Source organism: Lonchura striata, chromosome 2 (genome assembly GCF_046129695.1).
Source record: "Lonchura striata isolate bLonStr1 chromosome 2, bLonStr1.mat, whole genome shotgun sequence".
NCBI lineage: Eukaryota > Metazoa > Chordata > Aves > Passeriformes > Estrildidae > Lonchura > Lonchura striata.
The window spans coordinates 61,377,392-61,400,636 of NC_134604.1; the positions used below are offsets into that span (position 1 = coordinate 61,377,392).

A 23,245-nucleotide genomic window follows, 5' to 3' on the forward strand; every position below is an offset into this window, starting at 1 on the left:
GGTTTAGTCTTTGCTTTTCACCACCCTACACAACTTTTAATTTACAATGCTAATTTTCTCCAATTCAGGGTTTTTTTCACCCATGAGAGTAGCTAACAAGTGATCTCCCTGTCTGTATCTCAGGCTGTGAGCTCTTACATCTTCTTTTATTCCTCTGTCCTCTTGAGGAATGAGGTGAGAGAACAGCTGGGTGAAGTGTGAAGAGCACCTAGCAGCAGGCCAAGTTAACTCACCACAGGCTGTTAAATTGAAGTGTTTAAAAGAAACTTAAAATTCACTGGTTCACAATAAGCATTTGCCATAACAATTTCAGATTAACATCTGCCTAAAACTTGCAGGCAAGTCTTTGCTATTTATTGTAGAACTTTTCAGGGAGCGATTTTGTACTTCACCACTTTTTCCCCGTTTCCAAAATTGAACACAGGCAAAGACTTCCAACACTCACTTACTATCTATACATTATCTGCAGAATTACAGAGATTAATCATTTTTACATGAAAAAATACAGTATTAAAAATCTTATATCCAAGGACAAAACATAGCAACAAAAGGTAGCCCAAAAAATTAACATCCAGTCTGTCACCATTAAGATGAAACTCCCATAGGGTTAGTTTTCAATGATAATAATGAAGTTGATGTTTGGTTTTTTTGTTTTTCTTTTTTTTTATTATTTTACCCCCCATAAAGGAGACATGCATTAAAAAGAGTAATGTCTAAAACAACATTATTTAACACTTAATCATGCATCTGAAGGTTTGGCTCTGAATATCTTCTAAAGTCAGCAGTCAGAGGAATCCAGTTTCACTGAGGTACCAGTGATGGAGTTTCTGAAAGAGTCCTTCGAGCTGAGATCCGCAGACATTTGGGGCAGCCTCCAGATTTGAAGCATGCTTTGTGAAAGCATGTTTTGCACTCTGTTTATGCACACAGAGTAGCATTTAGAGAAAAAAAAAAATAGAATTAAAAAAATGAATCAATAGCTGTGGTCTTTGAACGGTGTTCTATCATGTAGATATCAGCACAAAAGTAAACAGAAGCAGTGCAAGGCTGGGACACCACCACCACTGTAATAATTTACACTGAATGCTGGCAAGATCACATAAAACAGCTCTCTCATGCCTAGACCCAAAAAATAGCCTCCCTGTGTCTGCAAGCATAATCGTGGTCAGGCAAATGCCTGGTTTTACTCTCTGAATCCACTGGTAGGAAACAGCTACCACAGGCTGGTTTTCGAGGGTACATGCTGTCCACAGCTTCCAAATGCACATGCAGGATTTCAAATATGCATGCTTTCAGTGAAGCTAGTTGTCAACATTTAAAATAAGTCTAAATGGTTTTATACACCAAAATTCCCCCAAGGAAGAAAGAAAAACATTCAGTCTGGAACATACCTGGGCACCTTTTACATTTGGCAGTCTGATACGGAAAGAGCAGGTCTGCGCTCTGACAGAATTCACAGATAAACCCCTTCGCTTGACAGAGCTACAACAACAGCAAAAGGGCTGATTTAAATCTAAGAAAAAAATTACTTAGGAATGGCAGCAGGGATATTTCCTTACAGTAGCAACTGCAAGGACACTAAAAGCCCTGTTTTTTCCTTACCTCACAGACATCTACATGAGAGGTGGAGCTCTTCAAAATATCTTTAAGAAGGGGCAGTAACTGCCCTCGCTTGATCTTCACCAGATCGTCCAGTGAGAAGAGATGCAGTTCTTCTGTCAGATGGGTGGGCACCTGTTCAAATTCTTTCAGTACACTGCAAAGAGAAATAAAACCCAGTGAAAGTTACAAAAAGTTGTTTTCCACATGTATTTCCAGAATAAGCATCTTCCACTTCTCTATTCACATGGGGATTATACAAGGTAAGTTCCTGCTATCTACCTCCCTTCTCAATTTGAGATCACTTTAATAAAAATTGGAAGGTATGGGATTTAGAATAAACTATCTGCTTTAAACAGATCTTCCTCAGGCTTTGGAGTTGCCATACGCAGTTACCCCAGCAATCCTTAAATAATGTGTAAAGGGCTCTCTCCTACCTGAGGAATAGTAGGCAAAATCCCATATAGTATCTAATAAAATAAGCCAGACTTATTTATTCACTTTGCAAAGAGGACTTTGAGGGGTTTTATCCTGCACAGGTCACTATTGGATGATACTATATTTGTGCTGAGCAGGTGAACACTGGAAATAGAGATACTGGTCTTTATCACTTCTGCTTACTGCTACTTTCATTTGAATATTTTTATAAAATAAACTGAATTAAGCATTATGACAGATTTCTGGAAGAAATCTTTAAACACTCAAAAAGCAATCATATTTTTTTAAAGACAAATATTCTCAGAGAGAGAAGTATCTTTGACATTTTAAGATGGAGTGAGAACCTAGGAGAAACAGAACAGGAAAAATCCACACCTAACTAAAATCACTCAACATTTAAAACCAAACTATATTACAAGAAACAGCTACCACATAAAATTTGTACTTCTCTCAACATTTTCAGTGCAATAGAAGGCAGTTATTTTATTAGAGTTCTCTAATGATCATATCAACTTATTTAAAACTGCACCCAAGTTTCTCTAGAGAAGAAAGCTCTATAAGCACATCATGTACATTTTACTAAGCTATTTGTCATGCATAATCACAGTCCATACCTTTCAGCAAACCTGCACGTTTTCAAAAGCTTTTTTAAATGAAAAAGTTGTTCTTGCGCCTCCTAAAAGATGGAGGAGAAAAACAAAGCTGGTTTTAAATCAAAAGCTGTTTTTAAATCAAATTTTATATATTCCTAAGTATGGAACACCACTATTTGAGCCAGCAACCCTTGGAAGAACACCAAACTACACCTAAAAAAAGGGACTTAGCATAGTATTAAACAAATGGATTTTCTAATGCATGAAAGCCAAAGGCAGGCAAAGGCTATTTTTATTCCCTGACGAGTGAAGCAAGTCCTAATGCCAAAAATGGCTGTGGGTCTTGATGCATGCTAGACTCACAAATGTATAAGAACAGGTAAGCCAGGTAAATTCCTCAGCCAAGGAACACATGCCTCCTTGTAGTCTTCAGCAGAACACTCTTCCTGAAGATGTGGGAGGTACAGCTCTTACATAAGCCAAGGATGTTTCCCCTCATGGCCCACAAAATTAAGGAGTCATACCAAAATTACAGAACTTTCTAACAGCCAAAAGCCAGGAAGATGTAAACTTATTGCTGAAGACCAACTCCCTTATATGCACTGAAACTGGAAACCATTAAGGAAACACCTCCTAAAGAAAACAGGGCTAAGGAGACCTCACATAGGTTGGAAATACCTGTATTTGCTCTCTTCACCTAAGGGAAAAGAGGACAAGTCCCAGAAGTGGTGATGGGATAAGTCAGAAAGAACAACCCTCCTTCTTACTACATACCCACACAGGACATCCTGCCCTAACGACTTCTTCCTGAAAGTCTCAGACCCAAAAATTCCCAATAAAGAAAAGGCACACTTACCCTGACCCTGTCCATTTCTTTACTTTTCGTGTATAGGGTTTTGTTAATACATAACACATTGAAAATGGGGTGCTGCCATATGCTGTCCAGTAGGTGTTTGGAGAAGTTGCACACATAGTATTTTTTGAAATCCCACTTTGAAAGTATTCGAGCAGGAATAGAAGATTGGGCATAGCTGTGGCAGCAGTCACAGAAGTACTTCCCCAGGTAGTCACAATAGCGGAGTCTCCTGATATATTCTGCAGGCAAACAGCAAAGAAATTCTGAGTATTTTAAAAACTTATGGGACATAACTCTTGTCTGTATGCCTAGTATGTCTAAATAACTCAGATCTAGTGGAATTAAGGGAAAGGGATTTTGTTTCTTGTTCTTTACAGTAGAGGGTTTTATTATTGTGGTGAACACATGTACAGGGTTTGTACTTGGCATTAGAACAGAAAGCTTTCCTCATTTCCATATTTGTTCAACTGATTGTAATTATCAACATAAGATCTTAGACAAACCCCTGTTGCTTTATCACAAAAGAAACACTGGGTAAAATACACAACAAAAATACTTCCACCAATTTTGGAGTCATGTTTGTACAATACTTTTTCACATCAAGAGGTTTGTGGGGGTTTTCTCAGCTAATACAGCATCTCCTATTTGCTCAACTTAATATGCCATTATAGATTGTTGATACTTGACAAGACACCACTAATGCTGCTCTTGTGAGCTGACCCAGAATGAGACTGAAGAGCCGCTTCAAAGATTTCTTAGGTAAGGTCTGTTTGTCAGTTCTGTAAATCATTATGCTTTCAAGCAGTTCTCACAAAGTAACAGGAATTAAACAAAAAAAAAAAAACAAGAAAGTTTTTGTCATCAAGATCTAAAGAAACAAAAAGTTTTAAAAAGACATCCCAAAAAAACAAAACCACAGATTCCATACGCTTGCATACAGTCTCCAGAAAGAGACTTTTGTCAATGTCTAAATTGGCACAGGGAAAAAATTATTAAAATAAACAACCGGACTATACAAAACCAGCACTTTCCAGCCTGGAAGCATGATTTTTTTTCATATAGGCTTTTTTCTGTTTTGTGTCTGACTTATGAATTTTTGTTGTTTATGAGAAGGACATCTATCAAGTATTGTATGAAAAATTCCAGATACCAGAAAGATCCCATTGTCTGTTTTACTATTGCAGGCACATCCAACAATGAGATTTTCCTTCTACCTCAGATAATTTAAAAATTGTGGTACGTGTGTGTGGGTGAGTATTATAGTCTGATTACAGTACTGTTTGTAGTATAAGTACTGCACTTACTAGAGCTTTCTTGTCAGTTTTGGTAATACTTACTGCTTTCTATCGGGGTTCCACAACCAACACACGTAAAGTTTTGAGCAGCCACCACTGCATCTCTCCTGTATACAGAGGCAAATAGACCATTCAGCACCCAAAAGACAGTTTTAATTAACATTCTTCAAAAGGGCAAAAAAGCTAACACTGGCACCAGGGAGAACGTCCACCTCAGGAGCTGACTCCTACTCCTTCACATGAAGAAGGGAGATTCTGTAATGCTTGTTGAAAGAACTAAATTATTTTCCATTTCTTAAGGAGGCACCAGTATCATAAGGTTTGGAGAAAGGAAATCCACATTTGCAACTGAAAAAGCAACTGTACCTGCAGCAACATCGGGAACAGCCAGTTTGCTTACTGTCTGCACTTCAAGCATTTGAGACAGGATGAGACAGCCATTTCCTCACACATGACCTGCTGCCTCCTCCCACTTTCTGAAAACCAGCTATCCATAAAATAATAGCAGGACAGCAGGGAAAGGCAAGAATATTCTCCAGGCAGCGACACAAAATATAATTTTCAGGAGCTAAGTACCCTGTCACTGTAACACCAAAGAGTCTGTGTATTATCACATGGAAAATTGTACATGCTGTGTTAATCAGGACGTGCCAAGAAAGAGAAAAAGAAGTCATCTGTTTTCTAGTGAGGCTGGTGACAGACACTGCAGAAGGCTGTGCCATGCACCAGCTCTAGACCTGTTCACAGATCATCTGCACATGCACTAGATCTGTTAATCACCCAAGCTCCTTCCATCAGCTAATGCTATATTAAATCACAATCCCCAGATCCCTCAAAACTTACTTGACTGAAGGATGAATATTAAATATAATCTGTGATCTTGGTGGGGACCAGCCAGAAGATCCTCTCAACTTGGATATGATCTTTATTTCTTCAGCCAGATTCAAACTGGACTCAAGTTCTCTTGGTATCTCTTCTTTCAGCACAGACTATTGGGAAAGACAAGCTAATGAAGATAACCAGCCCATCAACTGGACATATGTTAAATGCTATAGGAGATGTTATCTCCCTTTATACTCTGGTATTTCAAAGCTCTGTTTTCACCTGCATGTAGTCCCCCCTCAAACTCCTTCATATCAATCCCAGAAGAAAGTATATCCTGATTGTTCACAACCACATGTTTTAAATGTGTTGGAAATTGCTGAAGAGAGAAGACATTTTCTAAAAATTTAGATCAAGTGAACTCATAAACTGTAAGCACTCATCTGTATTTGTTTTCTTTTTTTTTTTTTTCTTTATGTCGCTTCCCCTTTTTTCTAGCAGTGAAGCAGCTGCAGTGAGACCATGATTATTTGGGGAACTGAATAAAGAGCTCATTGTTTTCAGATCAGACTCACTCTCTGCTTAGATGAGCTCAGGCAACCAGACAGCTGAACTGCAGAGTCTGTCTGCAACCAGTATTTTCTGAAAGCTCTGCACAACTCCTGGGCTGTTGCTTCAGCAGAATTGCTGCCTGGTTCAAAAGATGATCTGAAAGGTAAGGAATACTGTCAGTGAAAAATAGCAGCATGTCATCAGCATCTCCACTGCCTTTTCTGCACCCCTGAAAAGTTTTCTCCCATTCCTTCATTCCTGCCCTCTTCCTTTTATACCTCCAGGCCCTTAAAGAGCCACAGATACCACCCTCAGCAAGACTAAGGGACCAGAGAAACACTGCTAAGCCAAGCACCAGAGACATTTGCTGTCAAGCAGCATTCCTTTCCCTTCCTTGAGAGGGCTCAATTTACCACTCCCACAACTTTCCCTGCCCCAGCCAGAAGAACCACCAGAAAGCTGCTCCAGCAGAAAAGGTAGAGCCATGGGGCTATTATAGTAAAGATACACACCTTTTATCAGGGGCGACAGACAGATTTTCAAGGTCTTCAAGTTCTGCAGTAAAGGAGAAAATTTTATCAAGCCATTTAAGAAACAAAGCATCTCTTACTCAGCACTGTTTTAAAAATACTTTCTGTGTTACCACAGTGTCAGTTTCAAATATATTCATCTTTCCAACACTCTTCCTGGATGTGGGATATAACCTCAGCCCTGGTTGTAAAACAGGCATAAGGAGCCCTATCTCCTCTGCATATCTCTGAAGTGATGAAGAATATTCCCTTTGCATCATATCATCACCATCAGTCTGCTTTCAAGAACTGAAAAGGTAAAGAGAGACTAAGTGCATGCTGGTCAAAGTCCAGACAGAAGTCACTCAACAGCACAGAGCCAAGAGAGGCCACACTAGCCTTTTTGGACACTAACAGATGTTTGGAGACACGAATCACAAACATAGCAGTTAATGCTATAAACATGTTAGTAACAGGTGGGATGAATGCAACTGAAGGACACACTTCATTATGTTTACATGGACACAATATGCTTATGCCAACAAGGTGTTCACATTGGTAGCACTAGTTTTGACCATGCTTATTGCTCTCAAGACAATAAGCATGGTTCCCCGTTTATACATCTCAAAGTAACTCTTGCTACTAGGAATGCAGTCTTTTGGGAGTGTGTTCTTCATTTGTAGATCAGGGAAAAATGAGAGAAAAAAAATAAATCTCTAAAACCAGACAGAACAATAAAAATCCATTTGTTATCAGGAGAAGATAAAACAAAGGTTAAAAGTTGCACAGATAACTAATGGTTTCTATTTCTGTATGTCTAAAAGCCAGAAGCAAACCAAATGAAACTCAGGATGTCCTAAAGAGAAGCAAACCACATATAAGGGAACAGAGACATTCTGCTCTAGTCCTGAAGCAGAGGGAGAGGCTGCCTAAAACTCAATCTGTTTCATTAGGAAATTATCATGTCCTAAATTCTCTTAAACAATGCTGCTATAGCTGACTGAGGTTGTGCCAGTTTCACACTTTCTTTATGCACATTCCTTTGGTTTAATCCTTAAACATAATTTCAGTCCTTCTGTTGGGCTTGCATGGAAATATTTTGATATCAGGAGGGGCTATGACAGTGGCTTCTGTGAGAAGCTGCCAGAAGCTTCTTCCATATCTGAGAGCCAATGCCAGACGGCTCCAGAATGGACACACCACGGGCCAAGGCTGAGCCCGTAGCCATGGTGGTAGCACCTGTGGGATAACAGAGTCAAAATGGGAGGGGAAAAACCCCTGCACAGCTGCAGAGAGGTGTGAGAATATGTGTGAGGAACAGCCCTGCAGACACCGAGGTCAGTGGAGAAGAAGGGTCAGGAGATGCTCCAGGAGCCAGAGCTGGGATTCCCCTGCAGCTCCTCATGCAGACTATGGGGAGGCAGCTGAGCCCCTGCAGCCCATGGGGATTAATAGGGGAGCAGAGATCCACCTGCAGCACGTGGAAGAGCCCAGGCTGGAGCTAGAAGATGTCTGAAGGAGGCTGTGACCTAGAAGGAAGAAGCCCATGCTGCAGCACACTCCTGACAGCATGTGTGGGAAGTCCAAGGAGGTAGAGAAATTGGAAGCAAAGTTTAGACCAAGAAGAAGTGAAAGGTGGGGGGGAAGGTGCTTTAAAATTTGATTTCTCATTACCCTACTCTAATTTGATTGGCAATAAATTAGTTTCTCCACATTGACCGTTTTGTCTGTGATAGTTTTTGGTGAATGATGTCTCCCTGTCCTTAACCCACAAGCCTTTTGTCATGTTTTCTCTCCACTGGAGAAAAGAAGTGACAGAGCAGTTTGGTGATCCCATGGTGTCCAGTCAGGGTCAGCTTACCACACTCTCAAACTAGCACAGATATTATTTCCTAGAAAGGAAATCCTGCAGCAGTCTGGTATTTCTGCATGTGTTCTAATAAGGAGTTATACAGACATTATTGTTTCCATTTTCTCGTATTATTTCTCCTACAATAACATCTACTAAAACAAGAGAATTCCCAAACAATGGAATAGACTCAAATGAACTATATATCTGTTTCTGCAGTTCCAATTTTAAAGCCTTACCAATAATTACATATTCATCCTCTGAGTCACTGTGGCAACAAAATCTGGTAACCTCATGATGTGATGGCAGATGCACCGGGGAGTTGACAGGCAGCAAAGCACAGCCTGCCCAAAACAAGGACAAGATCAGTTAAACATTTCCAGCATTTAGAAGTAGCTGCAATTATGTTTACATTTTTCATCACTTGCCAAAACTTTGGCACGCAGACTGCATTTATAGAGCAATTTTAATTGTTTTTATACATACACAGAGCAGACCAGTTCTTGGGAGTCTGTCATACAGTACATCCCTCAGTTTCTCAGTCAGAATCTTGTAGAGATAACCTCAAATCTTTTATATTGCCAGTGGTCTCTCCCCTTTTCATGTCCAAGAACACCATTCATTTCTCCACAGAATTTATATAATTTAGACTTTAGACTCATGATTCATCACTAAGATCTCTACAACTCAAGAGACTAAAATCTACTTTAAAATGCATGTGCTGAATGAAGCACAATAATGCCAGGCGTATTTATTATCTTGCCTTAAACTATATGGGAATGAATACTCTGGGGAGTCTCATTGAAACCAATTGTACAGCTTCATCTGCATACTGCAGAGGCAAACACAGAAGGAAAGAGCCAAGCTGCAAATACGACCAAAGAAAAAAATTGAAGCAGAGAGAGAAAAACAGCCAGCTACAGGCATGTTCCATGGAGAGTCATTCTTGGCTTGTGGCATTTCACCCTACATTTTCATTTTAATGTAAAAAATAATTATAATTAATAAAACATAGGTGTGAAGATCCAAAAGGAAGTATGTGACCCACAGGAAAACACTTGTGGCATAATGATCCTCAATGGACCCAGCTCTCCAGAGACTCAATGAAGGTAACAGAGGCTTTGGTTCCAAGCAATGCCCCAATTTGTTTAGTATTTTCCTGCACAGAAACAAAGGCTTTCAGACAAGGTTACATTCTAGACTAAGTAACTTGCCTTCATAACCACTGTCTGAAGAGGTAACAGAAGAATCAGACTTCTTCACTCCAGGATAAGAAGATAACTCTGAGTCAGTGTGATAGCTGCCATCTGATCCACTTGTTTCCTCCACACCCCAGGACTCTGCTTGTTGTTGGCTTAGGATATTACATTTCATTTTTTCTAGTGATGCTATAATCATATCTGCGACAAAAAAGTGTGCATTTTCCTGGACACAAGAATGGAATGCTCATTAGTACACAGCATATCTGATATTTAGTTAAGATGAAGTGAAATATATCATTTTCCCCCCATACTTTTTTAACTCTATAAATAAATATGCAAACCTGTCTGACCTTTTATTTAAACTCAAAAAAAACCACTCCAAGGGCAATTCAGGAACAATATGCAAAAGGCAACTGCCCAGATAATTGTCTCACCCTTGATTATAATATACAATCTACTTTTATCTTACCCATGAATTAGATAAAAATGAACTTGATTACATGAGTAACTGGTGTATATGTATGCATTTCAGAGATGCAGTCCTCTAGTTACACTGCCTTATTTAGTATGCAAGTGTGCATCCAAGTAACCTATTTAACATGATTTAATTTCAAGTCAATGTGTACAAACAGTTTTGCTCACATGCTAGCTGGAGGGGGCCAGAAGTGGCAAGTTTTGAATGGAGTGTAGGTCTTCAGGTGGTGGGGGCCACAGGAGATAGTAAAATGTTTTCATGTGTTAAGAATTAGGGCAGTGAGGTGGGGAATTTGCAGTGAGATAGCTTACATGGCCAACTCAATGCTACATAGAAAGTCTGTGGTAAGAGTAGGTGGGAATCTGGCTCCCCCGGGCTTCCCACTGGAATAAAATAAATAAAATAAAAGGTATCTGTTCCAAAGCTTCACTGTAAGATATCCAAATCAGACAACACTTCCTTGTGATGTCTCTTGCCATTTTGCCTGCCCTAGTCACCCATTCTCTGGGAAAAGAGGCCACTGAGATACACACACCTGGGGCTCCTATCCTAACATCACTGCTGTATCCCAAGCTTTCTGAGATCTAACAGGGCATCCCACCAGCACCACCTGAGCTACTGCTGATGGTCTGGGCAAAGATCCCACACCAGTCTCAGCTCAAAAGTGGATACATCATGGAGATGTACTCAAGCACCAAGGTGGTAACCCAGAGATACCCAAGACACTCTCTCCCCTTAACTGCCACGTGCAAACCTAAACTTACATCTAAAAAGCTATGGCAGTATCCAAGGCTAGAGATTATTAAGTGCAGGATAATTAAAGCTTGTACCACTTGATATCAGTGTTCATGATATCCCCTCAACTTGTATGGGAGCCATAAAGAAACACACAAGTGTTTAGGAATAGCTAAATCTTAAGGAGCACAACAAACAGCACAGCTTTCTTACTGCTCACAAATACACATAGACAAGATGAATCTCAGCATTAGAGCATACCCAAGTCCCTGTGGGTGTTTGGAGAGACTTATCTTTTTCCCACCACTAATTAATATTACTTGCCTAGTGCACAGCTTTTCCCCAGAGACAACTTTCAGTGAACTTTAGAAGTCCAGGAGTTTGCTATCTTTTCATTAGCAAAGAAATAATTTAAAAGCCTTTTTCCCTTTTGGGAGATATCTCCTACTTTGAAAATACAAAAAGTCTCAAGTTAGTAGCAGAACACAGCCGATCAGCATATCGTGCTGATAAAAGCAATTATAAGTGTATCTGAGAGAGCTGCATTGCAAAAACATGAAACAGAGCACATGAACTCCTGTACTCAGCATGACTATCAGCTTTCAGCTGTGCCTACTGATAGCTCCCTCACTCAGATTCAACTCAGCTGTGACACACCAACCTTCTCATTTCCTACTAACATCAGTGGAAAGCCCCTTTAAGATTATCTGACCTATTTCCTTCCTGGCACACAACTACAACTTCAGGACCTACTAACACCACATGTACCTTAACCTTTTCTCCTAAAGTTGAAAGAGATTCTTTCACAAGCTAAAAGTATTTGAAGTTTAGTGGGTTTTAGCTTGGTTGGATTTTTTTGTTAGTTGGGTTTTTTAAATGCAGCCTTGCTCATAATGGACTAAGTATTTGCTATCTTTTAACTTGTAATCACATCAGCCCCCAATCTCTGCGCAGTAGTAGCTGATAAGATCTTGCCTCACACAACACTCAGATTGCGGTTTCTAATCCAGATAGCTTCTCACTGGTCTCCTGGTGTCTGAAAACAATTTACTTTTAGGTGATGTCCCATATTACAGATGGAGAAACATTGTCTCCGTTGTGAAACACCTTTCATAAAAAGCAACACAAAAAGCTAGTTCAAGTTCATTGAGTTTTGGTGTGTGATTTATTGAGTGGGTTTTGTTGTTTGAAATGCACCTTATAGATGTTGAGAGCTTCAAACCAAAGGCAGAACTTGTTACTCTGGTAAAGCCAGTGTTGTGCACAAAGATGATGATTACCTCTGGGGCCTAGGACATGGAACCACATGCACACAGTCCAGCAAAAAATCTCCTTTTCTAGGTACATTTTAAAGCTTTTTTTGTATTAAATCCCACTCATTGCAATCTATTAACCCCACTTTTTACACTGTTGGAAAAGATTAACATTTAGCACACAGAGTTTTGCATTACAGCTTTAGCTCTTTTTATAGGCTTGAGTGGACCGCCTACCTGGCAACACATTTAAGACTGTTTGAGAAACCATGAAAAACTGCTTGAATTACTGCAGCTCTTAGAGTTATTGTGCTTGGTATTCATACTGTACTTATCTGATAACAAATCTCACATGCTTACCATCAGCACACACGAAAAAACCCCATCCTCTCCCCATCTTTTGATAGTAAAAGCATGAGGTAAATTCCATACATATGCATGCAGCTGCAACAACTTCTATGTAACAAATTCTAATATAACTTTAAAGTTACTAATGATAAAGTTTGTTTTCAATGAATGCGTGGGGAAATGATGGAATGAAAAGCAGAAATATACATTTTTCCTGTATATATTTCCATTTCTTAAAAATAATTAAAATGTTTAATTAATGGGTCAAGAGTAGAAGACAAATTATGAAATAGGGATTTTATGTTTGCAGCTTCACCCACAGAGGGCACAAAGAGGGAAAATAGAGTATTTGTAAAGATTAGTACATCTATCGGGAAGTTCTTTTATTGAGAAACACCTCTCGTCATTTGGTTTTGCCACAATAAAACATAGAAAACATTATGATTATACTGTTTGTTGTTCTCACCTTTTCCACATCCTCTGGAAGCATGCAGATGTCCTGCAATGAACGATTCAAGGGTATAGCACTTATATTCAAAGGAGAATTAGAACCTGAGGGTATAACAAGAACTTTTATTAGTTATTTCTTTCTCTGCAGCTCCCACAACATGTGTTGGAACTTCCACAAAGCAAAGCAAGGTTTTTTTTCCCAAAAACTGAACACCACTGGGGCTGGAGGCTGTGGTAGAAGCTAAGGAGGAGAAAAATGTGAGAAGCACACTGGCATTTGACCTATTCTGGCAACATGAAGCATGAACATCAACTACTAGAGAAAAACAGTTTAAATGCTGTGCTGTGACAGCAGCGCTGCACTCCCACACCAGTTCTCTCCAAGCTACAGCCTGAGCTGCTGGGGACAACCACAAACAGAACCTGAGGCTGCATTTGCAGCGATGCTCTGCAGTTGGCAACACAGGCAGCTAACACTGCACTCTGCTCATTCACAGTTGCCAGAAGAAACACAAATCCCACTGCTGTCTGGGCATGCAGAGATGCAATGGCCTTAAAAGATTCCCCACATCACTGCTGGCACTGTGTTTGGAAACATTAAGTTTGGAAAACACTTTGCTATTATATTTCCATACCTCGAGGAAATCTCCCTCCTGCTTCCGAATGCAACCCATACTGAATGGTAGTATGTCCAACTATGGCATTAGCCACAGTATTTCTTGCTTCCCAGAACCGCAGTTTTGTTCTCCTGTTAGTCTCTGATAAGTATGTAAAATAAATTATCTCTTTTTCCCCAATAAGAACTTTTCACTGTACAGCAGAGCACACATCAGGTTTTTACTGGTGCTTACTACCTCTTCTTCTTGGACCTTGAACTCACAGTTTCTGTTTCACCCTCATGATGTTTACAGGATAAAACAGGCCATATGTGGTGGAAAAGGGCCACCATGTAGACACCATTTAAAGCCTTTGCAAATAGCACAGCTTAATCAATGGCTCTTTATTTTTTTAAAAAACACCCTTCCTAAATTGGTTTAAAAGTCACAGGCTAAAGAGCTCCCAAAAAATATGATCATAATTTATGTAAAACTTTTCTCCAACTAAGGGACACTGACTGTCAGGCCTAGTTTGGTTTATTTATACTGCTGTACTTAGAGAAACCACATTACGCTGCCCTGAGCATTGATGACATCAGGCTGTAAAGTCAATACTGTGCTTGAGCAGAGCGACACAGATGGAGAGTTTTTGTAAGAATTATTAATACCTCCATTGTGTATACCATGAAGGAAAAACAGAAAGGCTGACAATGTGACTTTTCAAAACACATTTAATGGCCTAATTAAGTTATTTTCATACCTACCTGATGATTCATCTTACGAGGTAAGCTCTATAGCTTGATAAGAGACTACATTCTCATCAGCTAAGTTAACAAATATTACTCTCTAAACTAAAAATTATAAGCAGAAATAACGAAATGGGAAAATTATTCCTTTCTGTATAAGAAAGAATACCCAATTAATCTGAAATATCATTTTGAAATCTAATGGGAGTTCTCTCCTTTGCTTACCTCTTGCATCCCACTTGCATCTTTAAATAAATAGAATGTAAAAAAAGCACAGGGAAGGAGCCCAGCACATCAAGCAATGGTATGCAACTGGGTCTGATGCAGAAAAGTTATCTGGTTGCCCTTCTGCTCCTGAGCACTGTTGCCTGAGCCTCAAGAGCCAGAGAAGGAAGTGACCTTGATATACATAGAGATTAAAAGCAAGAACAAGTCTGTGAACTCCGTGATACACCAGCCGCAACAAAGCCCCCAGAAAACACTAAACTTAGTCACGAACTCTTCATTAACAGTGACAGAGCCTTTTCAAAAGGTTGAATAAGGGCCATTCTCAGGTGGCCCCAAACATACAAACAAGACCTAGTAGGAATTTTAAGTGACCAGCAGAAAATCCCACTAAACAAAAACTAAATTCCACTGAAAAAAAATTATTCTGGTTTAAGTGCTATTACATAGTTCTTGTATCTTGTGCATCCCTCAGTAATTCTTCTTTGAGAAACTATAATCTCAAAGACAGCAAGTCAGGAAATCCTATTGTGTAATTCCTGCCCTCAAATTAGGCATTATATTTATTGGTTTTTATTTTTCTATTCACTTATCACATCCGCATATTACTGGACAGTGCAGGAGAGAATGACACCTCATTACCCAAGCTACCCAGTAGAAAGTTAATGGTTAAAAGCAACAAGGAATGAAGAAACGCAGAAGTTTTCACTTTGTACAGAAAAGGCCGGAGTCTAAGGCAGACAGAACATATCACATTGTGAAATGTCTAACAGGATTCTCCCTCCTATGAGCAGTATTTTTTAGTAAAATCAAGGATGCTCTTGTTCAGCCACCTGGCTGACACATTCCTTTCTCCCTTTGTTTTCTGTAGTGCCAGCAGCACTACTACCCCAACACAAGCTTGTGACACATCCGACTCATGCCAGAAGGTCAAGTCACGGACCATGTATTTGCTCTTCTGCACGTGCCTCGCAGTCCCTGCTGACCCCGAGAGACTGGGCTGTGTTTTCCAGACCCAGCTCCCCAAACACGTGTGACTGGCCTCAGCCAGCCCCAACTGCTGGGTGCGGTTTCCTTCTCCCTGACGGGCACTTCTCAAAGGCACGGAGCCAACGCAACACCCAGCAGAAGGAAGCAGCCATAATCGTCACATACTAGCTGATGACAACTGCCTGTCCCAGATGACAGAGGTGTTACTAAGAGCACACAGTCCTGCAGTGGCACGTGGCTGTTTGAGACCTTGCTGCCAGCTTAGACCTTGGAGGAGCTCTGGGTGAATAGCTAGAAAGGCTCAGAAACTGGAAGTGGAGGTCAGTGGAGTGTCACCGTTAGGACTACTACTGACCAAAGGGAGAAGAAAACCCCAAATCGAAACAAACCAACAAAACCTAGACTTTGTATTATTCTTTTATAATACAAAGGCAGGATGAACACTCCCTGCTCTTTGCCTTTATTCCAGTAGGAAACTCAGACCTCAGCTGCAACATTTTTCTGAAGCTTTTAATTATCATCACAGAATCACAGAGGAGTTTTGATTGGAATGGACCCTTAAATATTGCCTTTTTCCAAACCCTTTGCCATGGGCCGGGACACTTTCCACTATACCAGGTTGCTCAAAGACCATTCACTAAGCCAGGTTGGTCAGGACCCCATCCAACCTGGCCTTGAACACTTAAAGGGCATCCTCAACTACCCTGAGCAACCTGTGTCAGTGCCTCAGCACCCTCACAGTAAAAGATTTCTTCCTAATATATGATCATCCTTCCTATTTTTTTTTTTATTAGTCTCCCTCTAAATACTGGAGGGCTGCTACAAGGTCGCCCTGGAGCCTTCTCCAAGCTGAACAACCCCAGCTCTGTCTGTCTTCATAGCAGTGGTGCTCCATCCATCTGCACATCTTTGTGGCTCTAAGTCCTTAGATGCCACTAGCACCCTTTATAAACAAAATCAAAATGCTTCATCTTGCTGTACCAAAGGCTGCTCCTGTCAATATTAGGTATTAAATAGGAGGGGACTGTTCTGCTGCCTCAGCCACAGGGCAGGGACCCCAGCCTGCAGCCCAGGAAGGCTGGCAGACCTCATGGAGGCACACGCAGTCCCAAGGCCAGGCCAGGTGCTCCCCCAGCCATCTCAGGGACATGTGCTGAACTTTCCTACTGAACAGCTCCTCACCTACAAGTCTACACTGCCCAGAGCCCCCTGACACTGCAGGGACAGAATGCACTCTGCTCAAAGGGCACCCTCTGCTATCAGCCCTCAGCCAGTCCTCTTCACAGACAACACATGGGATTATCCATATGGCTGGAAACTGGTGAAAGGTATAAAGAACCTGTTCTACGTCAGATAGAGGTTTGTGTCTCCAAGATCTCAGGTGCACTTGGAAAGGGGAAAAGGAAAAACAGTCCACCTCCAGAACAAGCCAATTTAGTCATAATAAACTGGATGATAATTCCCTGCCTCTAAAACCCTAGAATCCAAGGACACTCCCTTCTCCAGCTGCTGCTAAACACAGCATGACCCCACACACACCAATGAATCACTACCAATGCCCAGACCCATGCTATCTGCTACTGGGAAAAGAGAAAAGTAACAGTGAAGACAAAATAAAGCTAGCAGAAAGCTCATCCAGTGGATGTTCTACATTTCTCACAGCTCAGCAACTTCTACATTTTATCTAGCTGTATATTACAGAAGCATTTCTGCATCCTGAGAGATGCCTCCTGCAAAAGCATGAACATCTCCCATTTTACCAACCACCCCTCAGGTTCTCCTTGGTTTTTAAGCTCTTTCTTCCCTCTCTCCTATTTTGAATGACAGCATCTATCTTATTTGCAATCACCATAAATAAGGCCCACTTCAATTACAGTTCTTTCCAGAGATCTTACAAGAAAAACGCAGCTGTAAAGTTACCTGTTGGATTGACTGGCTCTGACTGGGAAAGGCCACTGGGAGAATCGCTGTCACGGCTGCCGAGAGGCACAGGCTCCACAGCACAAGGGTATTGCACTAGATCTGCTTTACCAACAGTTGAATCTGAAAGCAACCTTGTGAAAGCCAAGTCTCTTTCAGGGGAGGTACAAGATTCTTTTCCAGAATGCACAACAGCAGATGTGATGGTGCCTCCTGTTAGCGTCACTTGAGTGAAACCGTCATGCTTCAGGGGGGACATGCTTGAAAGAGTGAAACCATTCAAGGAGGAAGCAGCAGGATCTCCATCAGTATAACAGGGACAAGTATCCAGAGAAGGTTTGGGGGAATCACAGTCTGTGTTGTTCCAACATGCCCGGGGCCTCGTAAACCGAATGTCTGTTTGTGTACATGCAGTATTGTGATGTGCAGAATCACTGTCACTGTCATCATGGCTATCCCCGGTGCTGCTTTCTTCCCACTGCTCTGCATCACTGTCCAGATGCTCAGCTCCCTGCATTGTGCTCTGCTCCAACACCAAAGAGGGCTTCAAACCAGATGCATTTAAAACAGACATGAGAATGTCTTTGATAGCTTCAGCACTGCCTGGGTATGATCCAAAACTTCCAGCATGTCCAATCACTGCTGGCCTCGAAGATTCATCTGTTCAGAAATTAGAAGAAAACAAGAAGTTAGGGAACAATACTAAGAAAAGATTAATGCACAGCATGAATAAAATGCATATAATTTTTTACACAGGTGAGAAACAGGACAGCTGAATTCACCCACTACTCACTGCTGCCTCTTCCTGCAAGAAAGCTCTTGCTTTCTGCACTCAGGAAGCAATTCTGTCATTGATAAAGGCTAGGTAATAAACAGTAAAGAATTCTGCTGCTCTCCAAACACAATTAGCTAAGACTTTAAAGGTGACTGATTATCAGTGTGATCAAAAATATCACTGTTCTACAAAACAGGATAACAAAACTGTTACTGGTACTGATCCTATTGCCAATAGAAGAGAAGATTACATTATAGTAAGTCACATGGAAGATCAATAGAGCAGAAAGAGTAACAAAAAATACACTCAGTAATACAAGGTCAACATGCTTGTGTTTTTCAGTTCAGTCAGACTGGAAACGGCTAAAATAAACTTCAGTCCATTATTCATGGGGTGGCAACACTTAGCCAAAAACATAACAAACTTAGCTCTGTCACATCAAGATTATAATGTCTCTGAAAGAATGAAAAGCACTGCAAAGGTCTTATGTGACCTACTGCAAAACTCAGTTTGACAGAAAATGGAAAAACTGCTTTTAGTTTAGACTAAAAGCAACATTAGCAGGACACAGAAGCATGCACCACAACCAGTAGCTTTTGAAGAGTAAAGCTGAAGTTCTATACCTTGAACAAAACAAACAAAAAACCCAAAAACAAACAAACAAAAAAGCCTCAGAGGAACTGCCATAATCCAAGTAATTGAGAGATTAGACACAAAGTCTATGTTCCAGAAGAGACCATCGACTATATCAACACAATGAAGTTAACAACTATCTCCTTTGGAGAAGATAAGTCAGTTGTAAAATTCTAAGAATAGATACAATCAAGAAGAATCATTTCTAGGACAAAGAACTCCTAGTTAAGACCATGAGGATTGTTAAACACTGCTGCTGAAAAAAGCAGGAAGTCTTGCAGACTCCAGACTTTGACCAGAGGTTGCTCTCCTTGGACATATCTCATTGGAAAACAGTAAACTTCACCATGAGTCTTTCCCATGGAAGCCTGCATGCACACTAACAACATGATAAGGAAGTTTCCTAACAAAGGGATCAAAACCAAAACAAAACAAACCCATGTATTTTGGAATAGCAAGTACATATAAAGACTAGTACTCATCAAGAAAAAGCTGAAAAACATCTGAGAACATCACATATAACCGAAATTGCAAGAGCTGCTAGCAAAGCTATCCTAGTAAAGCCAGGTCAAAATCAGCAAGAGCATGTCAGTAATAGGGATCAGTCACCTGTCATTTACCAGGACTAAGCTGTTGCAGTAATACAATCAAAACTGCATATTTTACTTGCAAACAAACATCTTGCCAGTGTACACAGCAATGGCAATGTAAGGACAGGAATAGGAAAATTAAAACTAGCTGACTTTCAAACAAATAAATTTCAAACTTTTTAGGGAAAGAAATATACTTTGGTAACTACTGATATTTCAATTGCACAGGAATACTTAAATTTGGGCTGCAAACAATCTTCTCTGTGCAAAACATTGAGTGTTATAATCAAAAGATTGTAATATTTTATGGGCTGAAAGGGGCCTGAAAGATCATCTAGTTCCAACCCCCCTGCTGTAGGTGAGGACACCTTCCAGTAGACCAGATTGCTCAGAGTCCCATCCAACCCTGCCTTGAACACTTAAAGGGATGGGGCATCCACAATTTTTCTGGGCAACCTGTTCCACCCTAACACACAAATGTCAGCATTAACTAAAATGGCCAAACTACCATTAAAAGGCAAAAAAATAGCAAACTGTATAATGTATTTTGATGATCTACCACCCTTGAAGCCAATAAGCAAGGAACCCTCTTCAAACAACTAGACTTGTTTAGCATACACAAACACCAATAGCTTTTGCTAACACTACAAGCACCAGCAAAACTCCCCAGAGGGAGGCAATTTGGAACAAACTGGCAATACCTGAGAGAACAGAGATTTGAGGTGTTGGAGCAAGGCAGCTAATCCTCACGGAGGGATTTGAAGAACACGCTGAGTCGGTGAACGCCACCTTTAGGCTTTTGTGGTTTAACTATAAGGAGAACAGAGAGGCAGACAATTTGGTTATAAGATAACAGCACTCTGCTAATGATACCCTCAATCTCACAGTCATCCTAGCAGGAAGAACACTTTTCTGAAGCCTGCTGACAGTCACCTAACCACTGCCTACATTTCTGGCTGCCTGGAAATCTCCCCAGAAGCATGCACTGTCTACAGAGCACTCACATCTCTCATTTCACTCCAAAAGGCAGATGACCAAAAGAAACTCTCGACAGCAGGAGAATTAAACATGTGCATAAGGCACAAATGAGACAAAATGCTGAATAGGATACCTGATGAAAAACAACAGCAATGGAGTGGAAAAGAATTCAAAGAACCACCAATCTGTATCCGGAAGCATTGGCCTATTTAGATGTATACAAGTTATAAGCTAAATCTATGAGGATTCAACTCCACAAATATCTGCTCCATGTGCTGCTTTATCTCCCAGCTCTAAGAACTGGAAGCAAGTGTGGTCATGTCACCTAATTTGATATAATACAGTATATGTGGTTCATGTCAGCAACGTGACTGACCCAGCATAATGCAAGAGGTGATAATACTCAGCCTGGCATAGGAGCCTGCCAGTATAAGCTGACCAAAATTTTTAATGCATTTGAACTGCCTGAGCAGGTTTATACCAGATCAGCGCTTCAGTTTTGCAGTCATGATGCTTCCAATTCAGTATTTCTACCCTCAAAGCTGGATTTACCATACTGTCAAAGCAATGTAAGCTGAACCAGGAAAGCAATTTAATGCAGATACTCAGGGGCTAATTCCAACAAGAGATTATGATACACTCAGGACAGCAAAACAGGTATCCTCCCTAAGCTCATAAATTCCTTGTGATGACTTAAAATTTGTCCCCCCACCTCCCTGCTGCCTCAAATATGTCATGGACCTGCAGAGCACATCACAGAAACCAGGGAAATGAAAGGGCTGCCCTGCTCTGACATGCACATCGTTAAAAGGCACTTAACCAAGGTGTTGCGCCTTCCCCCCATATCAGTGAGAATGTCTGCACACTGAAGGACAACCAGGACTCCTCCCACCCTCCCCTGAACTCTGTGATCCCATAAAAAGAGAAGAGAGTTAAAGGTGTGCTGTACTCGTCCACCCCGGGTTGTTGACCTCTACGCTTCCTACGTGGAACAGTGAGGTGACTCAGAGTACAGCTCTTGTCCAGATACCCTTCAGACTCACGAAAAGCAGAAGAAATTAAAACCCACAGAGAATTTCCCTTTTGACTGAAGAATAATGTTTCCAGCCAAAAAGAAATATGTTTAATTTAAAATATTTAGCATTTGATTATGCCAGTGCTTAGAAAAATACTCTTTTCAGTACCTGCTAGTGTTTTCTATTTTTTCTCCCTCTGTACTTCATTAGAGAAACTGGCATGTAAACAGGCTTCATACATATAAATATGTGATCAAAATTGTTTTCAATACAGTTAACAAAATCTCAGCAATGAGCAGATTCTACCTCTTAGGATGCAAGTATCCCAACTGCCCAGCAAGATAAGTACAAGTACTTTAGCATAGCTGTTAAGGGTGCTGAGTTTCAAGACTTATTTGTTTTTAAACAATGGTCCCATCTCTGTTCTTATCAGAATGGTCTGACAATTCAGGTGCGATTTCCATTTACTCTCCAGATGCTACGATTTCAACTACATCACTGAAGGAAAAAAACAAAAAAAAAAAGCCACATAACTGTCCCCTCCAATAACCGAAAAAAAAAAAAAAAAAAGCTATTAAAGAACAGTGATAAGGAAATACAACAGAAGCACATGGAAAGCAAAACACACTGCCATAACAAAAAAAAAAAAAATAAAAAAAAAAATAAAAACCCACCAAAAAAACCCTGACAATTCGACATCTTCCTACTGTAAGTCTGCCTTTTCCTCCCCCATCTCCAGTACTGGGATTGTGTTTCCCAAGTTAACTCTACCAGCATTTAAAAACAACTTACTACGTCCACTGAAACGAAAAGCTGGTTTTTGAACCAAGATCCCCCCAAGCTAACGAGCACACTGAGCACTATTCAGGATCTCCCTTGCCTCACCTTCTCAGAGCAAGGGTGCTTGAAGACTTCTGTTCTGCTGAAGCTGGCGAGCGCTACTGCATGGAGAGACATGATGGGAAAGCTTTCATTTTTCAGTGTCGTTAAGTACCTAGAAGCAACAGAGAGAGAGTTACAGTCACCACTACGTTATCCGCGCTTCTCCATCTGTTTTGCAGACTCTACAGTTTTTTCCGTCCTGACTTGGCACGCTTATGGAAGCTTACCGAAAAGCAGAGCTCAGCAACAATGGAAAAGTGCTTTTAAAAAGCGCCTAACTCAGAGACGAGGGGTTTGTTTGCCCGTTTGTTTTTTTACTAACACAACGGGAACGCCTTCCACACGCCAACGAGGAAGATTATTGATCTGTGGTCCTTCACAGTTTGCTGTAAAAGCAGGAAGAGAGGGAGCGGAGTGGGCAGCAGCGAGCTCCGCGCTCCAGCCCCGCAGCAGAGGCTGCACCCCAACGCCGAGTACCAGGCAGGGGCAGGCAGCGGCGATGGCTCACGGCAGGGCTCTGCTGCCATCAGGGCTCGGCAAGCGCTGAACCCGGAGGGAGATCCCGCACCCCTCGCCGCCCCAGGCAGGCACCGACCGCGCTCCGCTCTCCCGCCCGGCCGCGCTCCGCGCTCCCACCTGCGGCCGCCGCTCCAGCGCCGCCCGCCCTGCCGACGATGCTGCTGCTGCTGCGGCTGCCTCCTGCCCGCTCCACGTCCCTCCCTCTCCACCTCCCGGCCCGCCTACCTCCCTCCCGAGGCGGGGCTCAAACCAAACGACGCCGAGCAGATCTAAACAAAAAGCTGCTGCCGAGGGGTAGCGCGGGGGTTTTGCCCTTGTCTGGTTTGGAGAAAAGGGGCCGGTGACCTCGTTGCTCTTTGCAGCTTCCTGAAGAGGGGAAGTGGAGAGGGAGGGGTTGAG

At 41.3% G+C, this 23,245-nt stretch overlaps 1 protein-coding gene across 1 annotated transcript; it reads right to left on the minus strand.

Moving 5' to 3' along the window:
* Positions 1-432: 432 nt before the first annotated feature.
* On the minus strand, positions 433-23,043 carry RUBCNL (rubicon like autophagy enhancer). Its single transcript, XM_021528445.3, has 16 exons — positions 22,964-23,043; positions 22,331-22,439; positions 20,153-20,261; positions 17,454-18,113; positions 12,993-13,078; positions 9,728-9,938; positions 8,753-8,857; positions 6,668-6,710; positions 6,179-6,311; positions 5,625-5,770; positions 4,824-4,888; positions 3,487-3,725; positions 2,652-2,713; positions 1,603-1,756; positions 1,392-1,482; positions 433-914 (listed from the first exon to the last, which is right to left on the minus strand). Exons 2-16 carry the CDS (start codon positions 22,400-22,402, stop codon positions 802-804), a joined length of 2,289 nt encoding a protein of 762 aa, XP_021384120.2. The 5' UTR covers positions 22,403-22,439; positions 22,964-23,043; the 3' UTR covers positions 433-801.
* Between the last annotated feature and the right edge of the window lie 202 nt (positions 23,044-23,245).